Source organism: Dasypus novemcinctus, chromosome X, assembly GCF_030445035.2.
Source record: "Dasypus novemcinctus isolate mDasNov1 chromosome X, mDasNov1.1.hap2, whole genome shotgun sequence".
NCBI classification, from domain to species: Eukaryota; Metazoa; Chordata; class Mammalia; order Cingulata; family Dasypodidae; genus Dasypus; species Dasypus novemcinctus.
In genome coordinates this window covers 7,854,136-7,868,608 of record NC_080704.1, presented here as the reverse complement: position 1 = coordinate 7,868,608, position 14,473 = coordinate 7,854,136, and the positions used below count along the sequence as shown (strand labels likewise).

General features: G+C 48.8%; 1 protein-coding gene and 1 non-coding gene across 4 annotated transcripts in view; one reads left to right on the top strand and one right to left on the bottom strand.

The window, feature by feature from the left end:
* PNPLA4 (patatin like phospholipase domain containing 4) overlaps positions 1-14,473 on the top strand; it is a 53,681-nt gene that overhangs the window by 5,933 nt on the left and 33,275 nt on the right. For all 3 annotated transcript variants that reach the window (XM_023589622.3, XM_058292279.2, XM_004461318.4), the window contains exon 5: positions 11,072-11,137. In XM_023589622.3, coding sequence (XP_023445390.1) covers positions 11,072-11,137 — 66 coding nt within the window. The remainder of the gene's footprint in view (positions 1-11,071; positions 11,138-14,473) is intronic.
* Positions 13,260-13,335, bottom strand: TRNAA-CGC (transfer RNA alanine (anticodon CGC)). The gene has a single exon. It is a non-coding gene; the product is annotated as a tRNA-Ala (tRNA).

The window sequence follows — 14,473 nt, the reverse complement described above, 5'->3', positions numbered from 1 at the left end:
TTTGCAGCAGCAGAAGAAATGGGTACAAAGATGTTAAATACATAGAAAGACCAAGCTTAGAACCCATGTGACTTTACCTTTTCAACCTAATGTTTTGTCTTGGTTCTTCCATTATGTTTTTTTTTTAAGATTTATTTTTTATTTCTCTCCCCTTACCCCCTCCCCCCCCAATTGTCTACTCTCTCTCCATTCACTGTGTGTTCTTCTGTGTCTGTTTATATTCTTGTCAGTGGAACCGGGAATCCGTGTTTCTTTTTATTGCATCATCTTGCTGCGTCAGCTCTGTGTGTGTGCAGCGCCACTCCTGAGCAGACTGCGCTTTTCTTGCATGGGGCGGCTCTCCTTACAGGGTGCACTCCTTGCACATGGAGCTCCCCTAGGCGGGGGACACCCCTCCGTGGCAGGGCGCTCCTTGCACGCATCAGCGCTTTGCATGGGCCAGCTCACCACACAGGTCAGGAGGCCCTGGGTTTGAACCCTGGACCTCTCATGTGTTATGGGGACGCCCTATCCTTTGAGCCAGATCCACTTCCCAAGACCATTATGTTTTGATGCCTTGCTATCTCTGAGAAATGCTTCGGCTGATAGGCAGTTAGGAATGTGCTTGTTAAGGTACTATGTTAACAATGTTTTTATGTTGGAGAGGAAGATATACTTTTCCTGAGAAAAGTATATCTCTTTTTCCTTTTGTGTGAATCGTGGCAAGCTTCAGGTATCAAAACATATGTTTTGATGCAGCAGAAGGTAACAGATTGAATGTGAAGTAAGAGTTCTGCCGGAATTAGGTTATAAACGCATTGATTTCTGCTATCGTTTGAATGCTCTCCTTTGAAATGCGTCACAAAATGTTCAGCCAAGTAAATTTACTTTGCAGCTTCATGGATTGGAATAGTTGTACTCACTGTCCAAATTATGCTCGGCTCTCACGTCTAAATAGTCCTTATATTTAAGAAAAAGTTTTCCATAGTCCCTTAATCTTAGGTAGGGGTAGACGATAGGAAGGCAAAAGCCAGTCCATCCAGCCTGAATTATCACATATTGGCAATGTTCAGGAAAGAGCTGTAACCATATGGCAATCCCTCCTGCAGTTTGCGTTGGAACAAGGCGGTGTGTTATCCTTGTTTCATACAGCAAGAGGGGACTTCTTCCGTCCTTGCTCACCTGCCCAGGGAAACCGTCCTGGGCTTCTTTCCAATGGCAGAACTCACACCCCCGACGAGCCCTAGATCCCTTCCTGCTTTCTTTACGACGCCTTAGCATATCTTATATTCTCCTGCTTTGTTTATTTGGTTTGGATCGCCTGTCTTCCGACCTAGAACGTAAGTTCCATTAGGCGAGAGTGTCTTTCTGTTTTAGTCTGTTTTTGTCTTGGCCACAAAGTAGATGCCCATGCAGTGTGTGCTAAGTGAGGGAATATGAAAGAATCAGTAACTGAGCTAAGGTGCATTAATTAGAAAGACCAAATTAGAAGGGAATGAATGAGGGAAGGGAGGAGGGCGGGAGGAAGGAGACAAACAAGCTGGTCCTGCGTGTTGAATGCCTTGGCCAGAAGAGCATAGCTGGCCAGGGACCAGGAGGGCCTCCCACCCAGGAGTGCCTGCCACCCAGGAGGGCCTCCCCCCAGCAGGGCCTCCCCCCCCAGGAGGGCCTCCCCCACAGGAGGGCCTCCCCCAAGTAGGGCCTCCACCCAGCAGGGCCTCCCCCCAGGAGGGCCTCCACCCAGTAGGGCCTCCCACCCAGGAGGGCCTGCCACCCAGGAGGGCCTCCCCCCCAGGAGGGCCTCCCCCCCAGGAGGGCCTCCCCCCCAGGAGGGCCTCCACCCAGTAGGGCCTCCCACCCAGGAGGGCCTCCCCCCCAGGAGGGCCTCCCCCCCCAGGAGGGCCTCCCCCCAGCAGGGCCTCAACCCAGGAGGGCCTCCACCCAGGAGAACCTCCCCCCAGCAGGGCCTCCCACCCAGGAGGGCCTCCCCCAGGAGGGCCTCCCATCCCATTAGGCCTCCCATCCCATTAGGCCTCCCACCTAGCTGGGCCTCCTGGCCAGGCCTTGGCATCCACGCCAATCACACTGATCCTGGGGAGACAGCTCTGTCTCTCCCTTTCTTTTACGCTGGCATGTGGTTGGCACAATAACACCCCCTCCCCGCACAGACGTCCCCTTCCTCGTCCCCACCCTGGTCCCCGGGAGCACGTGGCCTTGCCAGGCAAGAGGGCCTGGGATGTGCCTTCTGCTACCTGGAAGACCTGCCCCTGGGCAGGGGTCCTGGGTTGGCCGGGTGGACCCAAAGGGATCACGGGAGTCCGTGGGTGCAGGGACACGCTCCCAGCTGTTGTCAGAGCGGGGCAGCGTGAGAACGAGTCAGGGCGCCCTCGCTGGTGCCGAGAGCTGGGGCCACGGCAGGGGCCGCCTGCAAGGGCCACCCACCCTCAGCCGCTGGGACCCGGACTCCGCCTGCTCCCCTGGAGCCTCCAGAAAGGGGTGCAGCCCCAGCGCACCTGGAATTTAGACCACCGAGAGCCACGGACAGACCCACAGAACTGTCGGGCCGCTTTAAGCCACTCAGTTTGTGCTGTCGTCACCGCAGCAGTAGACGACTCTCGCCGTGAATCAACACGATTATTTTTTCCTGTTTCCTTCCCTTTGAATGGTAACTCTTAGGAGAATTGGTATAATTACTGGAATTCAATGAACGAAGAAAAAGAGGCGGCAGAGGTGTGTACTGCCTCGTAAGAAGAATATTAGATCCTTAGCATTCGTCCCAGGTCCTACACGGAAGGTTTTAAATGTCCAGCAGCAGGAAGCCTTAACCTTTTTCAGAACTGAAGGAGAGGTGGTAGGCTGCATAGCTTCCTGACAGCAGACTGTGTCTATAAGATGTATGAGACACAAGGCTGACATGCTCTTGAAGCACTTAGCTGAGAAGAGTAAGAATGGGTGGACGCTGCGAATGAGAGCGAGAAGAAAAACGTGAAGGGGAAGTAAAGTGAACCCCCCTTGTGGTAGCGGCGTTGTAAGTGTACTGTGTTCTGGGAGAAGAAGAGGCAGGTGGGAGCAAGCTGTGTGACACGGTGCTGTGTGGCTCGGCTCTTCTGGCTGGTCAGAGTTGTAAAGAGGCAGAGGCTCCTTCTGCTTCCTTTCGGTCAGCCGAGTTTCAGAAGCAGGCTAGGAGCTGCCCAGGAACGGGCCGTGCCAGGCTCCCAGCAGCCTCACATCCCTGGCTCTCAGCGTACCCACCTGAAGAAGCTTCTCTCCAATAGCTGGGAATTCTATAGCCTGGAGAGTCCAGTAAAGCCATGAACAAGAGTGATCGTTTTAACCTTTTACAAAACTCTTGCACCATACTGCATTCTATATTTGTTTTCAGTCATGAACTCCTTTATCCTGCCACTTCCCAGTTGGGTTTTTTTAAATGCTCAGCTCTTCATTATCCATCAGGTGACTGCTACCCCTCGTTGCGGGCAGGCTGCCCCAGAACCTGAAAACCCAACGAGAAGCCCGAAGCTTGACCTGCGTGTCGTGCGCCTGTGCTTGAGGGCCTCTTCTCCTGCTCTCTGAGATGACCCCTTGCTTCGTCGGAGTTGTCTGGGCTCACGTCTTGGTCTGTCATTTCCCGATGCCGTCCTCTTGGGCAAATGATTTCTGAAACTCAATTTTCCCCTCTCGGAAGAGGAGATAAGCTCATTAATATGACTGTGGAGATTAAATGGAATAAAGCGTGTGCAAATGCGTTTCACATGGTAAAGCCATATTTCCGTGTTAGTCACAACTGGTGTTTAATGCTCGATAATTTGATAGAGATCAATAAGATAATCCATTCACACAACAGGAGCTGATCAGAATTCCCTGTAGGAGTCCTTGTGGACATTTTAAAACTGTTAAATCACAACTTCCTCTTTGCAGGCTGAGGGGGCTAACCCTTTTACACATTTTATTCTTTAGCCTCACGCTATCGTCTTGGCTCTTGGCGAAAATGCCCTGACATATAGGTATACGCTGTCAAGGACTTGGAGTGCCGCCAGGCTGGGCCAGCCTTGGGCATTTGCTTGTTCATCTCCTTACTCTAGACCTTCTACCTTTGCTTCTGTTTTGTGTGATGGTTCCTCCTTAAACTATATTAATTAGCCTTATTTTCAGGGGCCTAAAAGTGAGTCATTTGATAGCTGCAGCGCTCAGTGGAGGATATCCTGAGAACCCCTGTTGGCCAGTTGTTTTGTGCTCCTTTTCTTTGGGATGGAACGTCCTCAGAATTCTGAATCCTGTGCCCCATTCTTTGGTTACCATTATAAGAAAGGCATTTTCTCCAGAGTGGGATTGTGCCACTCCCCAACCTTTTCCCCAAAAGTGATTGTGCGGGGACAGAGAACAGTACATCCTGACGTCTGCTACAAATCAGTTGTGCAGCAAACTGCAGGCAGAAGAACCCTCGGTGGAGTTACACCCGGGCCCCAGGAGCCCCCCCCTCAAGACACCTCCCCTTTATTGCCCACCCAGCGGACAGATTCATTTTGGGTGCCACGCTCTTCTTTTTGCTGGGGAGAGAGGTAGAGCTAGAAGCGTTCCCCGGGAGGCTCAAGGCCACCGAGTGTCGGCCGCTGCGTGTCAACACCAGGCTGCGTTGGGGTGTTCCCAAAGCGGCCAGCGCTTTGGAATGGACAAGGACGGGGGCGTTGCAGTGCCCACCAGCCTAGCCCTTGCTAGGAAAGACCGAGGGGTCCTTGGGCGCCCTAACCTTGGCGTCTTCACCTGTAGAGTGGGGTGCACGCTGTCCACCTACAGCACACCTTGCCGGAGGAGGAAACGGAAGGCTCTGTGGGAAAGCGTGCTGTCCCCGCTCGAGTCCTCATCGAGTATGTGGGCTTACTGCTCTCCTGACCCCCGCCTCACCACGCCCTTCCCTTTTCTCCTGGGTGCCTAGCGATTCCTGTACTTGTGAGGCCGACTGCATCTCAACTCCCGAATGGGCAACACGTGCATTTCATAGAACACCTCGTTCACTGGAAGTCCCAAGTTTTATTCTGGGCTCCTCTTCTCCAGAAGGAAAGAATGCAATCAGGAGATGCAAGAGAATTTTCATAACCGACAGCAAGGCGTAACGAGGGAAGCAGATCCTTCGTTTAAAAAGAGTCATATACTGCTCATGTGTTAGAGTGGTGCTTATTTCTTCTGCAAGATCATTAACAAAAGTATAATTAAAAAGACTAGAGCTTTCCTGGTTAATATGGTCAAGATCTGAGAATTATTAAAGGATTTTTAAAACCTGTAAAAAAAGTCATATGCCACCTCTACATCTAAGTAAAAACAATTTTTAAAGGCAATTAGGCAATTAACTATGTGCCATGCCATGGTTGTATACCACTGATTCTTTGAACTGGTGTGAATATTGTAATTGTTCCACATCATTGAGTTTTTCCCACTTAAGACCAATGCACATAGATGGTCCCGAATGGTCTTTTGACAGCTGTGAATGCTCTTTGATATACCCAGAAAAGCTTTCGGGTGGAATGGTGTCATTGACTCTCTTTGAAAGAACTAACCTGTTTCTGTTTTCTGTGATCTCCTGAATTTCCTTGCTCATGGCAAGCATACTCTCGAAGCAGGATCTTCTCACGTTTATCTCTGTGAGGGTGAAATAAGGACTGACTTGAAGATTGGTCATTATATGGAAAGATGGGGGTGGTGGGGGACAGATAAATTTGAATCTGCCCTGGAGTGTCAGTGACACCAACAGGTTCCACCTAAGCAGCCAGCTTCTCATTAAACTCCGCAGTAAACTTTAGGCATCATTTCACTGAGGATTTATTCTCCAAGGAAGCTAGGCCGCATGATTTCAAAACACAGCTTTTATGGAAAAAAGCATGCAATGAAAAGAGCTAGTCAGGACACTTATGACATATGCCCCTGGCAAGGCTTTATATGGTTGCTACAGGAAATGACTAGCTTTTATTTTTATCCCTGTATCTTGAGTGAGAATAAACAGCAATCAAGTTGACAGTTTAACATGCATATGATGTTTCAAGGTGGCTGGCTCCCTGGCCACTTCAGCTTCTCTGCTGCCGCCCCATTGCCATTTGGGGCTGGGGGCGGGGGGCTGTCCTGAGCACTGTGTGGTTAGCAGCATCCCTAGAGGCCCAGAGCACATCTTCCCCATCCTGGGACAATTAAGAACCTGACTCTCCGGACTGTCCATGTGACAGCCAGGCCCTGAGCCTCAGCAGACTTGCAACACCTACCCTCTGGTTTCTTTTTTTTTTTCTTTTTCTTTTTCTTTTTTTTTTTTTTATTGACTTTGTAATAATATTACATTAAAAATATATATGTGAGGTCCCATTCAACCCCACCCCCCCATCCCACCTCTCCCCCCCCCCCCCCAGCAACACTCGTTCCCATCATCATGACACATCCATTGGATTTGGTAAGTACATCTTTGGGCACCTCTGCACCTCATAGACAATGGTTCACATCATGGCCCATACTCTCCTCCATTCCATCCAGTGGGCCCTGTGAGGATTTACAATGTCCGGTGATTACCTCTGAAGCACCATCCAGGGCAGCTCCATGTCCCAAAGACGCCTCCACCTCTCATCTCTTCCTGCCTTTCCCCATACCCATCGTCCACCATGTCCACTTTTCCCAATCCAATGCCACCTCTTCTATGTGGACATTGGATTGGTTGTGTCCATTGCACCTCTATGTCAAGAGGAGGCTCAGATTCCACATGGATGCTGGATGCAATCCTCCCATTTTCAGTTGTAATCACTCTAGGCTCCATGGTGTGGTGGTTGTCCTTCTTCAACTCCATCTTAGCTGAGTGTGGTAAGTCCAATAGATCAGATTGTCCCTCTGGTTTCTTGGACTTACCCTGGCCAGCGAACAGGGAGGTGAAGAAGGTCAACCACCACACCAGGGAGCCAAGAAGGCCTACAACTGCAAGCAGGAGAACTGCATCCATCATCCATGTGGAATCTAAGCCCATTCTCGATATAGAGGTGGAGTGGACATCACCATCCCAGGGTCCACAAGATGGAGGAATAGAGTATGGATTAGAGTGGACTTGCTGATAATCTATTCATGAACTATTGTGATTAGTAATCGAAGAAAATGTGGCATTGGTGTGGAGAAAGTGGCCACGGTAGCTGCTGATGGTAGGGAGAGGGAAGAAGAGATATGATGGGGCATTTTCAGGACTTAGAGTTGTCCTGGGTGGTACAGCAGGACAGATGCTAGACATTGTATGTCCTGCCATGGCCCACTGGGTGGACTGGGGGAGAGTGTAAACTGCAATGTAAACTATAATCCATGCGTTGCGGCCGTGCTCCAAGATGTATTCACCAAATGCAGTGAATTTCCCATGATGATGAAAGAGGTTGTTGATGTGGAAGGAGTGGGGTGAGGGGGGCGGGGGCTTTGCGGGGACCTCTTATTTTTTTTAATGTAACATTAAAAATAAAATAGAGAAAAAAAAGAACCTCTGACATTGCCACATATCCCTGGGGGCACAAGCGCCCGATTGAGAGCCCTCTCGGTGTTTTGAGGCTTACTGTTGAGGTTAATCTCACTGAGAAAACAAGACTGGAGGCACCAAATGCACCCATTTAGGCCTAATGTGGTCTAAAGTGTTCTTAGAATGCCAATCTTTATCTCCTGCCTCAGAAAATCCTATTTACTTCCAATAAAATGGGGGTAAGCTGACTACAAATAAGAAAAGCTGCTTAGCTCTTAACTATCTGAAGCTAATTTTCTCCCTAAACTTTGTCTGATATACAAATCGTCAGCCCATGTAAAGGGATAGTAAACCATGACGGAAAAACACATTGATTTGGAGGAGTGACAGGTATTTTCCAGTTTGCTGCTCTTTTCATATCATTTCAGAGGATTCTCACTGTTATTATCTGCAGGGAAGTAACAGGATTGCATTTTTCATCCAGACACCTCAGCACAGTTCCGAGCGTTAACGCGTGAACTTCACGTTACACTTTGACCCAGGGAGAAAAAATAATTCTGTTTTGCAGGGTAGTGACTTTCCTTATTTTTATTTTCGGAAGGGCACGTATGTCTTCGCAGCATAATGAAGTAAATCGTTATATTTATAGAGTGCTTTTGGTCCTTTAAATAACTCTCAGTCCTGCAGTTTCGCGATACGTGTGCCGCCCACAAATTGTCCCGGTTATTGCTATGGCGCATTTGCTGAATTACTTCATTAAATAGCTTACGTTGTTCCTGCAAAACGTACCTCGAGTCTGTAATTGTTTTCTTTTTTAAAGGGGTAGCCAGCTGACGATGGGGCCAAATTGAGTTAGGGTGAATGCACTGGCCAGCACAGTAAATAACCTTTCTCTAAAACGTTACCCAGGGGCCCAGGCGACCCCAAGCCTGCGCAGAGGCCAAGGCAGTGGGACTGGAGACACCGGGTTTCTCTCCTGACCCCTCTGTGGCTTTGCCAAGTGGTCCTTGATGAATCACCCAAGGCCACACTCGGGCCTGCCCTGCCCGGTGGTTGATGACATGCCACCCCCTTCCCAGGCACTATGCACTGAAGCTGAGATTTTAAGAGCCGTGCTCAGGTGCAGGCATCTGCGTCGTCTCTTTGCAGAAGGTTGACCTCCTGTGAGCTTGCCACTGCACCCTGCAAAAGAAGAAAACGAACCGAAAGAAAATAGGAAAAAAATTAAAATAAAGCACAAAGAATAAATAATAACAGACATGGGAAGCGGCTGTGGCTCCATCAGCTGGGCTCCTGTCTACCATATGGGAGGCCCTGGGTTCACTTCCCACGGCCTCCTTGTGAAGGTGAGCTGGCCCGTGCGCCACGGAGAGCTGATGCAGCAAGATGACGCAACAAAGGGAGACAAGCGGACGCAGAAAAAACACACCACGAATGGACACAGAGAAGAGACAGCAAAGAATGGAATAAGCCATAAGTAAGTAAAATATTTTTAAAAAAATAATACAGACAGACATAAACAAGAGAACAGCCACTGCTTTCCTCTCGGAAACAGTGCTGCACATCGGTCTGCTTCCAATAGTGCAGTAAATAAGTGCCACGATGCGTGTGGATTGACCCAAAGAAGAAAAATGGCCAAAAAAAGGCAGAAAGTTGGCTAGGGACTTCTGGCCTCAGTGAGGACACGTGGGAACGCACGTTGCACGTGAAAAGCCCCCCGTGTCGGGAGCAGGCCAGGCGCCTGTAGCCGAGAGCCTCTGCGCAGGTGACTTCCCCTGGCGGGGCAGGTGTGAGCGACGGATGCGCTCCGAGGCCGCAGGGCGCGCAGCCTGCCCGCTGAGCCACCCCGTGCGGCCACAAGGCTCTGTGATCACCTTCTGGAAAGTCCCAGTGCTTTTTTTTTTTTTTTAAGATTTGTTTATTTTATTTATTTCTCTCCTCTTCCCCGCCCCAGTTGTCTGTTCTCTGTGTCTATTTGCTGTGTGTTCTTCTTTGTCCGCTTCTGTTGTCAGCGGCACCGGAATCTGTGGCTCTTTTTATTGCGTCATCTTGCTATGTCAGCTCTCCGTGTGTGTGGCGCCATTCCTGGGTAGGCTGCAGTTTCTTTCGCACTGGGCTGCTCTCCTTACGGGGCGCACTCCTTGCGCGTGGGGCTCTCCTACGCGGGGGACACCTCTGCGTGGCAGGGCACTCCTTGCGCGCATTGGCACTGCATGGGCCAGCTCCACACGGGTCAAGGAGGCCCGGGGTTTGAACTGTGGACCTCTCATGTGGTAGGCAGATGCCCTAACCACTAGGCCAAGTCTGCTTCCCTGAGTCCCAGTGCTTTTGAGCAAGGGGCCCCGCGCTCTCACCCGGCACCTGCCTGCAGCCTGACGATGCTAAGCACGTGGCTGTCCCTCCTTCTGTGCGGTCAGCAGCCCTGGCCAGGGGCTCCTGACCCTGCCAGGGGCCGCTCTCCCAGCCTGGACTCAGGAGGACCCTGTCCTCCCACTGTCCAGACTGAGGGTAGCCCTCGGATGGTTTCATTCTGGCCCCAGCCACGGGAGCCATGTCAAGTGGCACTGACGAGCTCCCACCCAGGCGGGAGCCGGGAGGCAGGCATGAAAGCAGACTCCTGGTGCAGAAATAAACATACAAGAGATGGGTCCCAGCCAGGACCTGTTGCAACAGAGGAGTTTCCTATGGAAATTGTTTGGCTGGTGACCGTCTATAATTGACTTGATTCAGCCGCAGTTCAGAATAAAGAGGCGTTCGAGAGGTGACCTCGAAAAACCAAACCTGTAATAGTGTTTCTCCGGGGGAAAATGCCTTCTGAGTTCTAAACATGATTTACACATCAGTTTGGAGGACATAACCCATTCCTGAATAATACATGGTGAAGGCAGCTCACAAAATCTTTGACAACAACCAGCCATAGAGTCTCTACTTAACCATTTGCAAGCTTATAGCTTAAACATTCAGTATCTATTGCTGTATCTTTTCAAATTGAGCACTAGAGACTCGGAAACTCTCCTGCAAAATAAAACATTGACCTTTCAGAAAAGCTACCAGAGCCCAAATTCTTACATTGGAAAAAAATGGTAATTTTTTTTTTTTTTTTTTTACTTTTTAAATGGTAGATAAAATATCATCTGTGTCCCCACTTGCCGTTGTCTCTTTACGTATCCTGACCAGGGGCATAAAATGTGTTGTTCCTCCAGCGACATCCTGGATAGAACTTTCCTGAGCTCCTGATTAGCTTCCTCCATAAATATCAGAGGGGAATATAAGAGCACAGCATTCACAGTATGCGATAGAACATCCTAAATAACTTATTTGCAGTCTGTCCATGCTCTGGCCTTTTGACGTGCCTTAAATGTAATTTCATAATGACTTGGTTGTCTGAAATTAAAATGCTGATTTTACTTAGGTGAAGTTGAAAGAGAGGACATTGATTTATTATGCGTAGCGCTTTGGAGTCTTTTCAGATATTGAAAATGTTACCTTTTGTTACAGCACGTACAGTTGTGCATTCGAGATATGTAGAGCTTATTACTATAATATGATTTTTATAGTAACGGATGAATCAGATATATCCTATGAATGTTAATACCTCCATTCATAAACTGTTGCTTTCTTCTCTCCATCTAGGTTCTCTTAGCTAGCAGTTTCGTGCCCATTTATGCAGGACTGAAGGCGGTGGAATACGAAGGGCAGGTAATGTTTCCAGAACTGGAGAGTAACAGCCGTCCCCAGAATTCATGCATCGCCTTTGACACATCCGGTTTTATCATTATTCTTGTGACATCAAATCAGCTAACAGGTGTTTCCCATAAATAGTTTTGTATGTATTTGTCAGAAAATTCAAGTGCAGACCCTGCAGTCCCTTGTTGGGCACGGGCCCCATACTTGATTGGAAAGGCTTGACTGGGACGCTGTGATTGTCATCATTTAACAAAAGCTTTATCTTTTTGAAATCTTCATAGTGATTGCTGAGGATGCCCTTATTTTTGTCTCTTAAAGAACGCGTGGATCCTTTAGAAGCCATGGCATCTGTTTCTTAAAGGAAGGGAATTCCACCCCCCTCCCTTAAACTCTTCCCCACGGTCCCCTCTTTAAACAGCTGGAAGCAGCACCCAGCTGCCCCCCTGAGCCCCCCCAGCAGGGCTCCTTCGTCCTTCTGTCTCTCTGCTGGGCACGATCCGTGTTCTCCCAGCTCCTCCCTCAGGGCTCCTTCCTAGATAACGTTCAGCACTGTCCTGCGAGGCTGAACACGTTTATTGGAGGAGAGGATGCAGGTCCTCTTAGGGAGATGGAGAGAAGCACGCATCCCAGATCTGCCCTCAGTGCCGTGCGCTGATTTTTAGCCGGCACCCTTCTGCAGCTGGCACCCCGTTCGTTCCCCACGCTCCCGGCTGCTTTTCCTGCACGTGTGTTTTATGGTTTTTTTTAAGACATTTATTTATTTTTATTTATTTCTCTCCCCTTACCCTCCCCCCAGTTGTCTTCTCTCTGTGTCCATTTGCTGTATGTTCTTCCGTGACCGCTTCTATCCTGATCAGCGGCACCGGGAATCTGTGTTTCTTTTTTGTTGCGTCGTCCTGCTGCGTCACCTCTCCGTGTGTGCGGCGCCACTCCTGGGCAGGCTGCGCTTTTATTGAGCTGGGCGGCTCTCCCTACAGGGCACACTCTTTGCACGTGGGGCTCCCCGACGCAGGGGACACGTGGCAGGGCACTCCTCGTGTGCATCAGCACTGTGTGTGGGACAGCTCACCACACAGGTCAGGAGACCCAGGGTTTGAACTGCAGACCTCCCATGTGGTAGGCGGACGCTCTATCCGTTGAGCCAAATCCGCTTCCCGCATGTGTTTTATAGTCACATTCGGCTTCTAGTTAACACGTGCCAGAGATGAGCAGGCTCAGTGGTGTAGGCCCTGCAGTTATTTATCCGTAAACGAATAAGCGCCAATTGTTGTACACTCGTGGCCCAGCCTGCCTGCCTCAAGTGTTCATTCAGAGCACCCTGCCCAGGGCCGGTCCCCAGGAATTGATGGCTCCCAGCCAGTGAATTCATTCTGAAGCCTCCCTTAGCTACCGATGGGGCGCCAGTCCCTGCTCGTGTCTCATCAGTCCTTTCCTTGCGCGTCATCCCCCTACCGTACCTGACCCCTCTGCACTGGCATCATTGTCAAAAAGGGGCAGAGGCGCACGTGTAGAGAGCAGGGCATGCCGATGTGCAGAGGGAGAGCCTCCTGTAACTTCCAGAAACGATCTTGCAAGCAGCGGCCTAAAACCCGCTCTGTGGCCCGGTAGAGACAAAATCCCCTTTGATTTATTTTTAAAGAACAACATGAAATCCTTTGAACATCAGCCCATACAAGTTTTTTTCTCTCCTACTTTTGATACTGCCTCCGTGAGCTAATAAATATTCAATTCCCAAGGTATGATTTATTTTGTCAAGCGAATTAAAAATGTGTGAGGCGTCACAATTTGGACTACTTAATTATTTAAATGTAAGTTAATAGCAAGTCCCTCTTGTAATATGAATGAATGAAACTGTTTGTTTTTACATACAATATTTTTTTTCTTTATTTTTGAAGAAGTTTTAGATTACATAAAAGTCACATCAAAAATACAGGGATTCCCATATACCCCTCTCCTCCCCCTCCCACACTTTCCCACATACCATTTCGTGTGTGGTACATTTGTTAAAATTGATGGAACATTGAAACATTGCTGCAAACCATCATTTGTAGTTTATACGATGGTTTATACTTTGCACCACACAATTTTATAGACTTTGGCAAAATGGAGAGAAACTCATTTTACCTTTTTTTTTAGGAGGTGCTGGAGATTGAACCCAGGACCTCCTGCATGCGAAGCAGGTGCTCAAACCACTGAGCTACACCCGCTCCTGACACACATATCTCGAATACCATTAAGATGCTCTCATAATCAACTTTATAACTTCACGATGATCGGAAAGAGAATGACTTTACTTCAAATTATTGCTTTATAATGTACTATAATCATGACAGAAATGGCATAATGGTAAAAAAAAAAAAAAAAAACACCCTAAAGTGTTCCAAGACATTATATATTACCATTAAAAGGATGTTCCCAGGTCAAAATTCAAGAGTTGTGAATATGTTTGATAAGTTCTGAGAAGAGGAGGTGTAGATATATTAAGTGCCAGAGGAGAGTGGGACTTGGGAAAGAGAGGGTGGAAGAGAGCCAAGTGCAAGAGCCCATAAGTTCCAGGACTGTACTAAGCAATTCTTTTTTTAAGATTTATTTTTTTTATTCCCCTCCCTCCCAAGTTGTCTGCTCTGTCTGTCCATTCGCTGTGTGTTCTTCTATGTCCACTGGTATTCGTGTCAGCGGCACCAGGAATCTGTGTCTTCTTGTTGTATCATCTTGCTGCATCAGCTCTCTGTGTGTGCGGTGCCACCCCTGGGCAGGCTGCACTTTTTTTTGTGCAGGGCGGCTCTCCTTGCAGGGTGCACTCCTTGTGCATGGGGCTCCCCTATGTGGGGGACACCCCTGCGTGGCACAGCACTCCTTGCGCGCATTAGCACTGCACATGGGCCAGCTCACCACATGGGTCAAGAGGCCCTGGGTTTGAACACTGGACCTCCCATATGGTAGGCAGATGCTCTATCCATTGTGCCAAATCTGCTTCCCTGTGCTAAGCATTTTGTTCTTTAAAATACCAACAAAAGAAATTGGAAGTTTTGCATTATATTATGAAGTATTATGCAGGTGGGTCAGGTGATAGAGGCTCCTCATAGAGGCTCCTACTTGTCTTTCAATATACATGTTGTTCTTTTTCCTTAGTAACAGAACCCGAATTTTTAACTGGACATACTGCTTTGTAGTCAAATGACTGCAGTTGCTCCCCTTGCATCTAGGCATGGCTGTCTGTTTAAATAATGGCCAATGAGGTGTAAGCTCACTTACTGTGGGACTTCCAGGGAGCATGTCATGTTCCTTTCTTTACTTCCTGCTTCCTGGAACTTAGATGTGATGACTGGAGCTCAAGCAACCATTATG